The 16,910-nt window shown below is 40.4% G+C and overlaps 1 protein-coding gene across 6 annotated transcripts in view; it reads left to right on the plus strand.

The window, feature by feature from the left end:
• Positions 1–13,424, plus strand: part of Sbno1 (strawberry notch homolog 1) — a 63,044-nt gene extending 49,620 nt beyond the window's left edge. For all 6 annotated transcript variants that reach the window (XM_077796088.1, XM_026402919.2, XM_026402917.2 and 3 more), the window contains 4 exons: positions 2,232–2,369; positions 3,168–3,244; positions 4,882–5,075; positions 6,934–13,424. In XM_077796088.1, the coding sequence (XP_077652214.1) occupies positions 2,232–2,369; positions 3,168–3,244; positions 4,882–5,075; positions 6,934–7,076 (552 nt within the window). In that variant the 3' untranslated portion in view covers positions 7,077–13,424. The remainder of the gene's footprint in view (positions 1–2,231; positions 2,370–3,167; positions 3,245–4,881; positions 5,076–6,933) is intronic.
• The last annotated feature ends 3,486 nt before the right edge of the window (positions 13,425–16,910 follow it).

Consider the following 16,910-nt stretch of genomic DNA (forward strand, 5'->3'; position numbering starts at 1 on the left):
CATCTGATGGAAACTTTAAAAGTGTAATTTTCCCTTTATTATTTTGTGACTCTACTATAATTATATAAATTATAGTAAAAAAAAATTTTTTTTAACTTGAACAGGTAAAAGACAAAGCATCTTTAAATTAGAGAGTGAAATACTGCCTTTTTACCATTGTAAGACGTGGCTTTTATCATAATATAAAGTTAATAGCTCAGTGAGCACTGTTATGTTGTGTGGAGGAGGTGGTAAAGCATTTGTGTTTTGAAATTTTCCCTCCATTTCCATACTAGAGATTATTGCTTGGAGCCGGGCACAGTGGTGCATGACTATAATCCCAGCGGCTCAGGAGGCTGAGATCAGAGGATCACTAGTTCAGAGCCAGCCTCAGCAAAAAGTGAGGCGCTAAGTAACTCAGTGTAGACCCTCTCTCTAAGTAAAATACAAAATAGGGCTGGGGATGTGGATCAGTGGTTGAGTACTCCTGGGTTCAATTCCCAGTACCCCCACTAAAAAAAAAAAAAATGAGAATTGCTTGGAAGTTCTGTACCTTATTAAAGAAGAAATAATTCCTTTTCCCTCAAACACCTCTTAGAAGTCCGAATTTTTTAAAAAATTAAAAATATTCAGCCAAGACTAAGTATGGTGCACACCTTTTAATCTGAGCTGTTTGGGAGGCTACCCTGGACAGTTTATTGAGACCCTTCCTCAAGATGAGAAGGGCTGGGGGCTACAGTTGTGGTTCAGTGGTAGTGTGTTCACCTAGCATGCTTGAGGCACTGGTTTTGATCCTCAGCACCACATAAAAACAACTAAAAATATATGTATTTTAAAAGATGTGAAGGGCTGGGGTTACAGCCCAATGGTAGAGCATGTTCAATCCCTAGTACTGCCAAAAAAGTTTTGTTTTTTAAGAGAGAGAAAATTTTTAATATTTATTTTTTAGTTTTTGGCGGACACAACATCTTTGTTTGTATGTGGTGCTGAGGATCGAACCCAGGCCGCACGCATACCAGGCGAGCACGCTACCTCTTGAACCACATCCCCAGCCCCCAAAAAAGTTTTAAAAATAATAAATTACACATATCTCTTAAAGCCAATGTATTGGTTCATGCCTGTAGTCACACTCAGGAGACTTGAGTCAGGAGAATCATTTGAACCAAGGCCAGCCTGAGCAACATAGACCCCAAATCTCCAAAATAATAAAGGTCAAAAATATAGACTTAATTTCCATGTTTCCTCTAATATTTCCTTTTCTGCATACTTAGTCACTCTTAATTTGCTCAGCATTTTGGCTTTCTGCTGTCATAGCCTTGCTGTTCACAGAAAGCTTATATAGGACATCATGCTTTGTCTCATTTCACCTCACAACCACCCTGGGATATAGGGAAAGGAAGGGCGCGTTGATGGAGAGCCCAAAGACGGGCCAGGCTCTCTGGAGGGCATCTTGGAGGAGGTTAAATTTTATTGCAACTGAAAGAGCTTTCTCTAGCAGTTTTTATGAAAATTTTAAAACATATAGCAGAGATGAAAAAGTTTTCCTGAGGTACCCTAAATAGTCTAGTTGTGTTATATGTATTTTTTTCCCTCTCAGACTGCTTGACTGTACAGAGAATAGAAGAAGCAAAATTGTCTGTATTGGACATTCATACTTTAAAAGCTTATTTCTAACATTTTTCTAAAGAATACCATGGCCCTCAACCTGTGTTTTTAGCCAGATTTATGTTGCTGCCTCTCTGGTATGGCCTTGTTAAAGTCTAAACATTACTATGTTTCTTTCCTCTCTCCCTCCTTCCCTCCCTCCCTTCCTTCTTTCCTTCCATTTTTGTTAACCCAGGGACGTGTTCCTCCTGCCTCAGCCACCCTAGTCCCTAGAATCATGTGTTATGGTCCTTTCTCAATGTTTCATAATCTTTTTTTTGAGAGGCAGGGAGGTACTAAGGAGTTTGAACCTAGGATGTTCTACCACTGAGCTATACCCCAGGGTGCCACCACTGCCCCCCCGTACCCCTCCACTTTGGGACAGGGACTCCTAAGTTCATGGCTGCTAAGGCTGGCCATGAATTTAGGATCCTTCTGATTCAGCCTCCCAGTTGCTGGTATTATAGGAGTGTACCACCATGCCTGTCTTGGTATTTTAATCTTTTCAATGATTATATTTGAAGATATGATGTAACAAAAATGTGTTTTAAAATCTATAGTATCAAATTTTCATATTTTCTCAATTGTTTTTTTTTTTCTTTTAATAGATAAGGAACAACAAGAAAACTGCAATCTTAGTTAAAGAAGTAAACCCTAAAAAGAAACTCTTCTTGGTTTATCGACCAAATACTGGGAAACAGCTCAAATTAGAAATTTATGCTGATCTAAAAAAGAAGTATAAGAAGGTATTTTCTTATTTGTATATTGCACTGCGTATTTAATACTTGTTTTATGATATGTTAAAATTATCAATAATAACTTCTAGACATAAAATTGTCAATTTTTATTTGGCTACTTTTTAAAAAAATTTTTGTTGTAGATGAACATGATACCTTTATTTGTTTGTTTATTTTTATATGGTGCTGAGGATCGAACTCAGTGCCTCACACATGCTAGATCAGTGCTCTATCACTGGGCCACAACCCTAGCCCATTATTTGGTTACTGTTTAAAGGACAAGTTTCAGAAAAATATTGTTTTGTTACACTAATATCCCAGTCTTAATGTTTTATTGACCATTGAGCACTTAATGATGATGATTTGAAACACTGTATATTATCAGTAAAGGTCACTTCAGTGCTGAGGAACAGGAGTTAGAATTTTCTTTTAAAAAGTGAAGATGTGTGAGATTGAAATTTCTTAGTACCAACTCTTGGGTTTTTTGTGAGTGGTATTTTTTGTATCTTGCAATGATTTCTAGAAAATACAAGTAACTTTTTTGTTTGTTTGTTTTAAGTAATATTATGATTAGTTTCTGTTTTTTTAATATTTTCTTAAATTATTATTCCTAGCCATTCTCGTTTGAAATTCATTATCAACTCTTATATCACAAAACATTTTGAGTGGTGTTCAAATTCAGCTAATAACAATGGTTAGGTTTTCTGTATAGAAATAATTTTAAGTTGGCCTGCCTTTGAAGTTAAAGGCTGGATAAGACAATCAAAGCAATACTGTTTAAATGGAATTTTTGTTTTATTTTTATAGGTAGTCTCAGATGATGCCCTGGTGCACTGGTTAGATCAGTATAATTCATCTGCAGATACTTGTACTCATGCTTACTGGTTAGTATTTTCATGTTTCTCACCATTTTTTTTTAAAAAAGAACAGTCAAGATTTAAACACACTTTTTCTTTACCAATATTTCTTTATGAGTAAATGAACAAGCTAGCTGTTATTAGGCTTGGTTGATTTCATCAGGAATTCTTCCTGGGCATTTGTGGACCGGATGCTGTCCAGGTATCCCCTGACTCTTCCTTGATGCTTTGTTATTTCCACCCACCCAGCTGGATGGTCTTAACTGTCATCCTTGGCGTTATAATTTGCTTTTTCTTCTCAGTTTCTTATTTTCTCCCTCCCTATATATCTTCTTTCCCTTCTTTATTTTTATTTATTTTCAAGTTTTTTAGTTGTAGATGGACACAATACCTTTATTTTGTTTATTTTTATGTGGTTCTGAAGATCAAACCCAGTACTTCACACATGCAAGGCAAGCGCTCTGCTGCTGAGCCACAACCCCAGCCCTATTTTTATTTATTTTAAAGCCTTACTGTATCCAGCTCCAAGGAACTTCTAAGAACCTGGGAGATGCCCAAAGTAGCTGCATAACACCAGTAAACTTGATGTTCTTTCCTGGAGCTAATCCCTCTGGGCTCCCCAGCTCACCCCTTTCTGTGTTCATTTCAGGGTCTATTAGAGTATTTCAGTATTCTGCAGTGTTTTATCATACATTAAGTACTACTTTTATACTGCCTGTTCCATTCTCTGAAAAGGGTTGTAGAATATAAGTGAATTTGAGCTCAGAGTTTGTTGATTTTATGTTAGTATGGAAATTGAAGCCAGGCATGCTTTACAGCTGACCTATATTGCCAACCCTTTTAAATTTTGAGACAGGATCTCACTAACTTGCCAAGACTGACCTCAAACTTGAAATTCTTCTGCCTCTGCCTCTTGTTGTGTTGCTTGAATTATAGGCATGCACCAATGTGCTAAGCTTATTTTGATTTTTTATTCATACAAGTAGATGAATTTTCTTCAATGAGAGCAGTGTTTTTGTTTTCATTTTGAGATGCTTAAGGCAGTTAGTGAAAACTTTATAGCTTTCAACATAAAATATTTTTAGAAGTTAACCTCTAAGCCAGGCGTGGTGGTGCATGCCTGTCTAAAACATTTGCTTTGTGTGATAGCAAAAAAAAAAAAAAAAAAAGGTACCCATATGATACATATACACGTTGTATTAAATTCATCTTGATTTGATCCTGACCAGAAAGATTTCTGTTGATAATAACTTTGACCATATGATATTGGTATGTGTTACTTTTTTCTCCATGTGGTCTCTTTTTGTTTGATTACTGAGGCCTTTTCCATTAATTGGATTTAGACTGGTATATTGGCAATTTAATAATGTAGAAATGACTGGCTTCAGAAAACAGCATTACTACAGTAGATATAAAAGTGGTTAAAATGCTTACTAACACAGTAAGTCAGCCCTTTTACACCTAGGCAGCCCCACAAACAGCTGTAGTCTTGGAAGTCAATAGTAATAATTTGGAAGGATAATCCAGTATGCCAAAGATTATTATGTATGAAAAACTAAAGGCAAATAATGCTACATGGTTTCCATTTGAAATTTGGATAGACTTTGTAAACCCTTTTATGAATATGTGTTTGTATGTACATAACCATCCCCCGTCTCTTCTAGGCGTGGCAATTGCAAAAAAGCAAGTTTGGGATTAGTTTGTGAAATAGGTCTTCGCTGCCGCACATATTATGTATTGTGTGGTTCAGTGCTGAGTGTGTGGACAAAAGTTGAAGGTGTTCTCGCATCTGTCAGTGGCACAAATGTGAAAATGCAAATAGTTCGGCTAAGAACAGAAGATGGACAACGGATTGTAGGTGAGCCTAATTTTCATTTTGGTTTGAGTTGTAGGTAGAAAGTAGATCCTGCCTTATTGTTGTTTTTCTTCTAACATCTTAGATTTATTCCAGATGGATCTAAAATCTGTTCCAGCAGTGGGTGCAGAACTTGCAGGTCTTTGAACAGACATTGCAATCTGGCTATAGTTCTCATGTGATGGTCCCTATGGTGCTTCTTTCAGCTCGTCTTGGTCTACTGCTTGCTGCTGCTGCTCTTTGGGTGGGCTGCTTGTGGTAAAGACAGCCCAGGCTCTTACCTAGGGCTCTGCATTGAGCTAGGTTGAGGCTACTGAACTCAAAGCCACTCGCCACAGAGGATGTTCCAAATACTGCAGGAAGCAAGAACAGACCAGAGTGGCTGCCCATCATTTGCTCAACAGTTGTCCCATCAGGTGGACCAGTTATTGCTCTTCGATTTATAGCCACTGCCTTTTGTACAGTGGGTTAAAGATTGATAGCCCATGTGCCAAAGACATTCCATAAACTTGACACCACCACCCCCTGCCAAGCCTTCAAGTTTAGTTTTAGCTTTTGATTGAACCCAGGAGCAGTTCACACTGAGCTACATCCCAAATCCTTTATAATTAAAAAAAAAATTTTTTTTAGTTGTAGATTGACACACCACCTTTATTTTACTTCATCACTTTTTTTTTTAAAGAAAGAGTGAGAGAGAGAGAGAGATTTTTAATATTTATTTTTTAGTTTTCAGTGGACACAACATCTTTGTATGTGGTGCTGAGGATCGAACCCGGGCCGCACACATGCCAGGCGAGCGCGCTACCGCTTGAGCCACATCCCCAGCCCTTTATTTCATCATTTTTATGTGGGGCTGATGATTGAACCCAGTGCCTCACATATGCCAGGCAGGCACTCTCCCACTGAGCCACAACCTCAGCCCTCCTTTGTAATTTTTTAAAATTTCAAGATAAGGTATTGTAAAGTTGATGTAGGCCTGACTAAATTGCTGAGGCTGGCCTCAAAACGAGACTGAGGCAGGAGGATCACGTCTCCTGAGTCACTGAAATTACATGTGAGCTTCAGTGTAACCAGCTGTATTTTTGGTTGCAACAGATTTTCATGAATTAGTTGCCAGTATTTAAAAACTCAAGAGGTTTCATATAAAAGCCTGAATTTCCACCTGTTTCTCAAAAAAATCTTATGTGGAACATAAGTTCACATTCCCATACGACAAATTTTGAACTTCCCATAACCAGGACCTATGATTTCCAGTTGTCCTTTCAAAGTTACCTGCTTGGAAGAGCATTTGAGTTTGTATCTCCTGTTTTATATCATTTTGTGTATTAGTACCTGTCAAAGAAGATGTCTGCATATTTTTGCAGAGCCAGAATGATGGTGGACAGAGAAATGCTATACTTTGCTCTTCTGATCTTTCCTTAAGAAGATGGTGTTAGGTGGACGCAGTGGCATACACTTGCAATCTGAGCGGCTCAGGAGGCTAAGGCAGGAGGACTGTGGGTTCAAAGCCAGCCTCAGGCCTCAGCAACTTAGTGAGGCCCTAAGTAACTCAGCCAGATCCTGCTTAAATATAAATAAAGGGCTGGGGATGTGGGTCAGTGGTTAAGTACCCAAGTTTAATCCCTTATACCAAAAAGAAAAAAAAAAGATGGTGTTAACTAGACACATGTACTTGAGTGCTTGTGGGAAACACTGTTGAAGAATCAGGTTACGTCTTAATGGACCATTGCAGTTTTTAGGTACTTGTTTAAATTTTTTGCAAAATTATTGTTTATTCCTCATTTTAAATATGCTGTGAAGATATAAAATACAGTATGGTGTCTACTTGAGCAATATTTAGAATTCTTCTTGTTAATTGCAGGTTTGATCATTCCAGCAAATTGTGTATCTCCTCTTATAAATCTCCTATCAACTTCAGACCAGTCTCAACAGCTTGCAGTCCAACAAAAACAGTTATGGCAGCAGCATCACCCGCAGAGCATCGCCAACTTGAGCAACGCATAAAGAAAAGATAGGTTTCAACACGGATGTATCTGAAATGCTGTGGGAGCATATCATTTGCATAAAAATCAGGGACAGTTTCCAAAGAATTATATATTTTTTTCAGTTGTGCTCTCTGTAGTTAATTTTTGGGGGAATAAGGACAACCTGGAATAGATAAGAAAACTGAAAATCAGCAGTGCTGTTGGTGGTACATGTGTCTTTCCTTTTGCTTCTTTTGGGACTTTTCTGTATGCTTTTACTTTGGGTGAGCAGAGGAGGATGTGTGTGCACGTATGTTCTGTGTGTGTGTGTATGTGTGAGAGAGTGAGTCTGTTTGTGGATTTGTTAAAGGCTACAAACCACAATCATTTAAAATGCTTGGAACTTCCCAAACTGGCTTTATTTTCTGTTACACAGTGCTCAGGGTTAACACAGTACATCCATGTCATTGCTGTGGGAATTATCCCCAGATGCATGTGTTTCAAGTCTGTAATTATAGAAAATATATATTGGTTTCTTTTTCCAACTTAAACAATAGGTTTACTAAAGCATGAAATGAAAGGTTGCATTATCATGCATTCGGGTTCTTCTGTAGTTTTGTTTTGACCGTGCATGTCTTTGAAAGCATGCGTAAACAAGATTAACACAGGAGTCAAGTATCAGAGAGAAACATTTTTAGGTGTACAGCATTGGTCATTGCATTTTTATAGTGTTTATATCTGGGTATTGCTTCTAACCCTGCAAACCCCCCTCCCCCATCTTCTCTTGCCCCAGGTTTCTTGTCAAGATAATGAGTACATACCTTTTTTGTGATAAAACTCCGAAAAGTTAATTTTAATGTATTAATAGTATTCCTAATGTGTGCTGCAAAAAATGGCTATAAGCCCCTTTTTCTTAAAGTTACATTTTCCTTAAGGACAGTTTTAGGAAGAAATACAATTGGCTTCCATCTGGCAAACAATCTTTTTTTTTTTTTTTTTCATTATCTGAATTTACTTTGTCATTCATGAACAGGAAACCATACTTGAGTTGTGAACTAGACAATGAGGAAACACTTGAGGCTTCTGCTGTATGTGTTTTTTGTTGTTGTTGATGTTGTTGTTGTCATTGTTACCCAGTAACTTGAATATGTTTAACATGTTGTAAGACATTGTAGAGTTTATTTCAAGCTGTTAAAAATGGTAATGTACAAATGTGAATAGACACTTATCTATAACATGGGTAAGTTTTGTTTCGCCTATAATAGATGTTTATAAAAACAAGTGAGGGGACAGTTGGTCTTTTTGTTTCTCCCCCCCGCCCCTCCTTTTTTTGCTTGCACAGGTTGCACTATTGAAAATTTGAGATTGTATAAACCTGGTCAAAAGCTGCAAGATACCAATATCTTGTAGATGTTAAATAAAAAGTTATTATTACTAATGAAGTGGACTCTTGTTTAGGCCCTCACTGGGGACTTTTAGAAATAGTCTGATGGGGCTCTGTAGAAGTTGGTATGGCCTCAGCATTCCAGGTAGCTTTAGAGTCTGTATAAAATTTGCTTAAATTTGAGGTATTGTTGAGGAAAGGGTAACATGACAATACTTTCGAAAACTGAATTGTTCCTATTGTACCTTTTTAAATTTTCCAGAGAATTGAGTGAGATGTGTGTTAAGTGATAGAACCTGATGAAAAGTTTAGGGCTTTCATCTTCTGTTTCTTTCAACCTGAGTTTGGTTATGTTTACCCAGTAAGTTTTCTTTGGATTTATTTATTCTTAGTGCCTAAAGAACAAATTGAGAGTCACTCTTCTTGTTGTGTACACTTTGCCCAGTAGACTCTCATCCTCAGTCTAGTCCACGTGTCTCAGGCGGTTACCCATATACATATACCCATCAGTGTCCCTGTCAGAGCCACTAGGTCCAGCTGACAGCCATGAGCAGAGTTGTGTCCACCTTCAGGATAACCTCCAATTTAGTGCTTCTGTTTTTAAGCTGGTGGTAAGGTGAATGTGAACTGGGGAAGGGAGGCATATCTAATTTGCTCCCTCCCATGAGATAAAATGTTGGGGTCAGGAAAAGTACTATGAGATTGTTTGACTCTTCCCCTTTCTGGGTGTGAGGGCATCTGTTTTAGCAGGTCCTGGCATTTTATGGTGTTTTCAGAACAGCATCAGCAGAAAGATTCTTCGCTGATAGTTAAGTGATACTTCCCTCACTCTACCCCAGATCATGCTGTCATGTTTGTTCTTAGAGTAGTCACCTTGATACAGAAGGGCCTATGTAGGTTCTGTTCTTTGTAGAACCTCCTTTTTGTTGTTTATTTTAAAAATAAGATCCAGAAACAAGGCATCTGAAAGATTTCCAAAAGGTGACCAGTGTGGATGGATAGGAGCTGGGGTGCCACATGCCCACATCTGTTGTACATGTATAGCACCGAAGGCTAGTGCCCAACCCCTGGAGGTGAATATCTGGCGTCTTATACCATGCTCCTACAAAAGTCAGCAAGTCTAAGTTGGCCGCCAGGGAAGCTCCAGCATTCAAGGGCTTCTGTCAAAAATCAAGTCTTCATAACAGCTAATCTGTGTAAAATAGGTTTGTGTTTTTCAGGATCTAAATGCCACGTCTATACCCAGAGGCCTTGTTAACCCAACGTGAGTCCACTCCAATGCCTTTTTTCCTCTTTAGCAATATGACTCTGAGCATGTGGATTTGATTGTAAATCATCAGGGTTTCAGAGTTCACAGTGCCGATCATGGTACAAACCACTCCCTGAGTCCAGAGCTGCTCAGTTGTCCTAGTTGGGGAAGTGGTGTTCCCCTCACTCAGCAGCCTCCACACCACAGGTTCTGTCTGCAGTCTAGCTGCCTTATCCAGAGAGGTTTTCAGTGTTGAATTCATGAAAATATTAACAAAGTATTTCTTTAAGCAAAATTTGATCAAAAAGTGGATGTGTTAAGCAATTTTCCTTTTGCTAATTTGCAGATGCTCTTCTTATCTTCTCTTTACATGTATATAAATTAGCAAGAACCAGCATCCAAAGCACTGTAGCGGGGGAATGGAGGGAGTGAGAATGTATTAATTCAGTAGCACTTCAGAAACCTTTTTGAGTTGCAACAATGAAGAACCTTTAGTTTTGAGTTTGCTCTATCTATAAAGGTAAAAGTTTTAGATTATGAAACTTTGGAGGAATATAATCTTTTAGAGCCACAGTGTTTTACTGTAGCCCCTGAGGCATCGATTGGCTGGTCTCCATATGATGCTCTATTAGAACAACTTCTAACAGGGAAGAAAAGGGGTGCCAGGACACCTCTTACACTTAGGACCCCCACCCCCCTTTCCATTTTAGCATGAGGGCAAAAAGCAATAGATTAAAGTGATAGCTGCATCTTACATTATGAAGGTAGGGACAGAAGTTCCCTTCAGGTCCTTTTCTTAGTAAGATGGGTCTTATCCAGGTAATCTCATTTTAAAAATGGACCTAAGCTGTACTGGGTAGTTTCTAAGAATGGTGCTATGAAGGAGCTACTGTTGGGCTGGATCCAGATGAGGAATGTTTTGATTAGTTCAGGAGTCCCAATGGCATACAACCACTGTGACAGTGGGCATTTGTTGTCGCCCTTGGGTCTTTGGTCTGCGTGGCTAACACCACACCCCATGCACACTTTGCTGCTGAATGTAGCAAGTATTCCTGTTTGGCTGCAGCTCAGCAAGAGCATTTGCAGAACAATAATCCTCATTCAAGGCCAATTGTTCATTACAAATGCCAGTGTCTTTTAAGTGAAAGAAACATCTAGATACCTGCAACTCAAGCTTATTAGCTAGTAGATTTTTGTCTGAGTATGTTGGTGATATCTAGAGCCCACTCTCAGATGTATGCTGTACTTATATATGTGTACATATGTGTGTATATATAGAAATGAGAGTTCTTTTGAATTCTGAATGTAAATATTTCTTGTACATTTGGGACCCTACCTGCTTGTTTTTCCCTTTCCCCTCTTCCCTTCATTCCTATTTATTCTTTTGACTTCCCAAATGGGGCATCTTACTTTTTTTTTTTTTAAATAATTTAGGAAAGTATGGAAAACTTGTTTTATTTGAAATTGTTCCTATATTTTGGTATTTAGTTTTGCATTTTGCTATAGAATTCCTGTCTGGTTTGTGTTAATGTTTTTCAACATGCTTGTTTGCATTTTTATTACAGTTTTTACTACGTGCAGTGCATTGTATTGGGGGAGTGCACTTGAGTGCCATTTCTGATGCTGTCATCATTCATGTTCTTTGGAGGCTGTAGTGAGCCTGATGTTTTCACATCTTAAAAAAAAAAATCCCAAAACTTGCTTGAAGCTCCTCTAACTTCTTCAGTGCATTTGGGATCAAGCCTAACTCTTCAGGAAACCTGACTTGCCTCTGCCCTTGAAATTTTCAGGCCTGTACCAAGTCCCAGAGCTCCAGCTTTCCACTGACAGGAACATCTTTGCACATTTGAAACAGTGGCTCATGGCCTGCTGCTGCTGCAGATTCCTTGTGTTTATTTAAAGAAGTTGGGGCTGGCTATACTTTTAAACCATATAGAACAATCAGAAATGTACTTTGCAGCAAACCCAGCTTTGGGTGCAATTTGTCGAGCATGTTTTTAACAGGTGGGAGACAAGCCTGGTAGAAGGTTAACAGGTGACTTTAGAGAATGTGCATTAAGGAACATCTGTCCTCCCTAGGAGAGCACCACCACCAGTGAATGCTGCTACAGCCTCCAGCACACCACAATTTCTGTTGAAGGGCCAACCAGTGAGTCTCCTCCGCTGCTGCTCTCCCCTATGTTGGGGACTTAATCCCACCCCCCTCCTTGTTCTAAGAATTAAACCCAGGGCTTCTTATATGCTAGGCAAGCTCTCTACCACTGAATCACACCCCAGTCCTGGGGACTTGACTGGGTCAGACATGAAGGTAGGAGCTGGGCTGGAGTAATGTGTTCTAATAGTGTTAGCAATAGGGAAGGCCCTGGGCTGGTTTTTGGGGACAGTGGCAATTATCACCCAGGAAGCAAAGATTTTGTGTGTGTGTGTCGGGGGGGTGTTTTGTGGTGCTGGGGATTGAACTAGAGCCTTGTGTATTAGAGGCAAGCATTCTACCAAGTAAGCCATATCCCCAGCCCAACATTGGGTTTTTACTTACAGATTTTGCACCTTTAAGAAAAATGTTCCCCTCTAATTTTCAGGAAAGATTGCTGTGAGCACTTCCTGGGCCTTTCCTTCATGTACAAATTTCATTCATTATTATTTAGCTTTGTAGACCAGTTGACATTTCGATGTTGTCTGCATTTGGAGACAATTGGGGCCTGTCACAAAGCCTCCCAGCGTAAGTTGCCCTGCTGTCTTTTCTGCTCCCAGCAGCAGTTGGCCCAGGTGGTTTGCAGCAGCAGGTGGCAGGGTTCAGCTAGGCTAGATTACCTGTCCAGCAGAGTTGATAAAGGAGGGAAGCCTGGGAGCTGGTTCTTTTTTAATTTTGCAATTTTGGCCTCTTCAGGGCTGAAGGTCAGTCTGCAGGTTCCTTGGGGAGACACAACTGGCTTTTTACATTTGCAGCCTTCTAACCCAGACCCTGCCCTGAGCAGGTATCTCTGGCTTGTAGGCACTGAGGGCCTTTCTCATTGTGGCAGTGTTTGTGGCACTGAAGAGGGTAAAGAAGCTGGAGTCTTCCCTCTGGCTCCCAATTAGGGGACAGAGAGAGCTTTTTTCCCACATAGCACATTGCAGTCTCACCACTATGCGGAAAAAATCATCCTGTTTGTGATTTTTATACTGAATCTGCAACTACTGATATTACTTTTCAATAGCCACTTGTATCTACCATCAACCATGAGAGGTGTGAAGAGGTATGCTGTATCTCTGCAATAAAACTTTTGCCAGGTTCTACCTCCTTGAGCAAAGGATATTTTCTACGTAGGCGTAGATCTTCCTCCTTTACTAGTCCGACATGGTGCATCTTGAGACGACATCTGGTGGAATCCAAAGACCAGAGGTGGATGTGAACTCTGGGTTGTCTTTGTTCTCTTCTTTCTCTTCAGTCTCCCTTTTTGTGTTGCTGCTCTGTTCAGGAGCGTGCGTCGGTGTGGAGGGTACGCACTGTTCTCAGTGATGCTGCACTGCTGCCTCGGATTGTCCTGGGAACACAGTACCAAGCGTCCAGAATCGACTGTCCCCACCATTTTGATATATGTGTAACTAAACATCTGTCTCATGCAATAAAGTGTGTCGGCTGCGTCTAGCAACAAGGTTTACTCTTGCAAGTAAAAAGATCAACCATGAAGCAACAAATTCTGTATTTAGGTTTTTGTTTTTCTTTCTTCTTTTTTCTTTTTTTTGTAAAATTCTTAAATAAATAAATGAATATGCTTCTCTCTCAGCTTCTTCGCTTCTGTTGCCCTGTGTCAATGCCATCTCAGTCACCTAGAGAGCTGTTTTCTCTGTGGGAGATTGGGGCCTTTTTGTGGGCATTGTGTTTAAATGAGGCAGGAGGATCATGAGTTCAAGGCCAGCCTCAGCCACTTGATGAGACCCTATCTTAAAAGAGAGGGGTGAGGGCTGGGATTGTAGCTCAGTGGTAGAGTGCTTGCCTACCATGCGTGAGACACTGGGTTCAATCCCTGGCACCATAAAAAAATAGAGGGGAGTGAAAATAAGGGTGCCTGGGGATGTGGCTCAATTGTTAACTGGTTAAGCACCCCTGGGCTCAATCCTCATACTACCAAAAAAAAAAAAAGTTTTCTGAAGGGTATGGAATTAGGAGAGTAACTGAAATCAGGAAAGCAGCAAGGGCCTGGGGACCCTTTAAGGAGGCCATTGACCCCTGAGCCAACACCAGGAAGCTGAATGTCTCTGGGATGCAGGTGGATGGGCTGGAAGGGACTAGGCCCAGCATAGATGCACAGGGACTGGCCCAGACTGCTAGCCTACTCCCACCCTAGAAGGGAAGTCAAGAAATTGGAAATGGAGGGAAAGCACCACCAGAGAGGGAAGCAGGGCTTGTTTACAGCTGCCTGCAGATAACGGGGTGGGGGTGGGGGGGTGGAGGTGTCTTCACCCTCCACAACTGCTTTAAGCCTTTACATGTCCCTGTGAGGTTTAACTGTCGACTGTTTACAGATGAAACAGACTCAAGACATCAAGAAAGCCTGCAGGGCTGGGGCCTGTTTCCAGCCAGGTAATGTGGGCCCAGAGCTGGCCCTGCTGTCTGCCAGACCTCTGTGCACATGGGCTGGGGGAGAAGGAGTGAAGCCCCAGGGTGGATGTTTTTGGGGGGTGTGGGTGGAATGCCAGGGATCAATCACTGAGCCACATCCCACCTCTTTATTTTTTTTTAAGAGAAGATCTCACTGAGTTGCCCAGCACCTCCCCATTGCTGAGGATGGCTTTGAACTTTGATCATCTTGTCTCAGCTGCTGGTATTACAAACAGGAGCCACCACATATGGCCCCCAGGATGAATTCTTAACAATGTTTAGAATGTGGCTAGTTCAGGTTTCTCTGTGGTGTTCTAAGTGCTTGAGAGAGTTGTATTCAATTTGTAGGTTGAAGTATGTAAGTGAATTTAAACAAATTTATGAATGATGTTAATATTTAAGGGAATTAAATCTATCAAATATATGGGAGAGCATAATTGAAAAACAGTCAAAGGGAATGTTTTAAATTTCAAATAAGGGCTGGGGATGTGGCTCAAGCGGTAGCGCGCTCGCCTGGCATGCGTGCGGCCCGGGTTCAGTCCTCAGCACCACATACAAACGAAGATGTTGTGTCCGCCGAGAACTAAGAAAAAATAAATAAATATCAAAATTCTCTCTCTCTGTCCCCCCCCCCACTCTCTCTTTAAAAAAAATAAAATAAATTTCAAATAAAATTTGACAAATTCTTGTTGAGCTTGAAGACTAAAAGGAAATTTATGTTTTAAAATTTATGTATAAATTTTTTTTCTCTGGGGATTGAACCCAGGGGTGCTTTACCACTGAGCTCCAGCCCCTCCCCCCTTTTTAAGGTTTTATTTTTAATTTTTTAAAAATTATTGATAGTTGGGGCTTGCGATATAGCTCATTTGGTAGAGTGCTTGCCTAGCATGCACAAGGCCCTGGGTACCAAAAAAATAATAATAATAATAACAATAAGAAAAGGTGTCTACTTTTAAGAATTTGTTGATAGACCTTTATTTTATTTATTTATATGTGGTGCTGAGAATCAAACCCAGTGCCTCATACATGCCAGGTGAGTGCACTGGCAATGAGCCACAACCCCAGCCATATTGTTCATTTTGAGACAGGATTTCATTAAGTTGTGTAGTGCCTCACTAAGTTGCTGAGGCTGGCCTCGAACCTGCAATCCTCCTTCCTCAGTAAGTTTGATAGAGTATTGGCCAGATAAGCTGGCACATGCCTATAATCGCAGCGACATGGGAGGCTGAAGCAGGAGGATGGTAAGTTTAAGACCAGTCTGGGCAACTTAGACCCTGTCTAAAAATAAAGGGTGGGAATAAAACTCAGTGGTAAAGCACTCCTGGGTTCAATCCCCAGTACCAAAATAAATAATAAAATAAATTGAGTATTAATTTAAATAAAAAATGAGAGATCAAAATTCCAGCAGAGCCTCCACCATCCTCTTGAGTTTTCTTGCTACAGTTTAATATGCTTTGACCTCATTGTCTTCAGTGCTTTCTTTGTCTCCGAGTCAGATTTTAGTTTTGCCGTGTGTTGCCCTGATCTTGGCTCTACAGACTTTTGGCTCTGGCCATTGTGGTGGCGACTGCCCTTGTCAGCACCATCCCTGGCTTACACCCACCAGATCTCACTAGCGTATACTCCCCTCCCATTTGTGACAACCCAGAATGCCTAAGTACCCCATGAGGGGCAAAGTCATCCTTGGGAACCCCATTCGAGCAAATCAGCCATAAAAAGGCAAAAGCTCATGTCTGTGTTGTGTATGTGTACGCAAGTACACTTTTGTGTGCATTTCATAGAGGACAAATCCCATGAACAAAGGGCACCACCCCTGAGATACAGAAAATACAAATGTTAGTGGGCTGATGGCTTGGAATTCGTACAATACCATTTCCATAAGTATGAATATTTATCAGCTAGTCATTTGAGAGCATGATGTAAAGAAGCCATCTGTGGAGGCCTTTATGGGGAGAAAGAAGCTAAAAGAAATGTGCAAAGTGCTTATTTTTAGAGTCCAATTCTCTGCAAGTTGGCTTCGTCCTCTGAAAGCTGCCCACTCTGGGTGTCAAGTGTATTACTGGGTTAGGAGAGGCAGAGCCATGCTCTTGAATCCAGATCATTGTTGACTGGAGAACTACCACTGACTACATACAAAGGTAATATGGCTAGGGCGACACTAACTTAGTCTGAAATACATGATTTTACTTCTTCAGTTGGTGGTTTGCTTGAATAAGTATGAGCGCACGGCAACAAGCAGATGAGAAGGTACAGAGGAAACTGCTTTTCTTCCTGCTCTGCTGCCCCGTTCCCTTTTCCATGCGGACATTCTGTTCAGTTTCTTTTCTCTAGGAACTTTAGAGGGTACATTTTGTAGTCTCAGAAAATGGTCTAACATCTGTTGTTTAGTTCGGTTCCAGGTATGATTTCGTTTTTGCAAAGATTGATGTGAGAGCCCTTGGTTGCTGGCGAAATCCAAACTAGAATAATTAATAAAATTGTAGGGCTGGGGATGTGGCTCAAGCGGTAGCGCGCTCGCCTGGCATGCGTGCGGCCCGGGTTCGATCCTCAGCACCATATACAAACAAAGATGTTGTGTCCGCCGAAAACTAAAAAATAAGTATTAAAATTCTCTCTCTCTCTCAAAAAAATAAAACAAAATAAAATTGTAGGAAGTTAG

This window comes from Urocitellus parryii, chromosome 3, assembly GCF_045843805.1.
Source record: "Urocitellus parryii isolate mUroPar1 chromosome 3, mUroPar1.hap1, whole genome shotgun sequence".
Taxonomy (NCBI): Eukaryota; Metazoa; Chordata; class Mammalia; order Rodentia; family Sciuridae; genus Urocitellus; species Urocitellus parryii.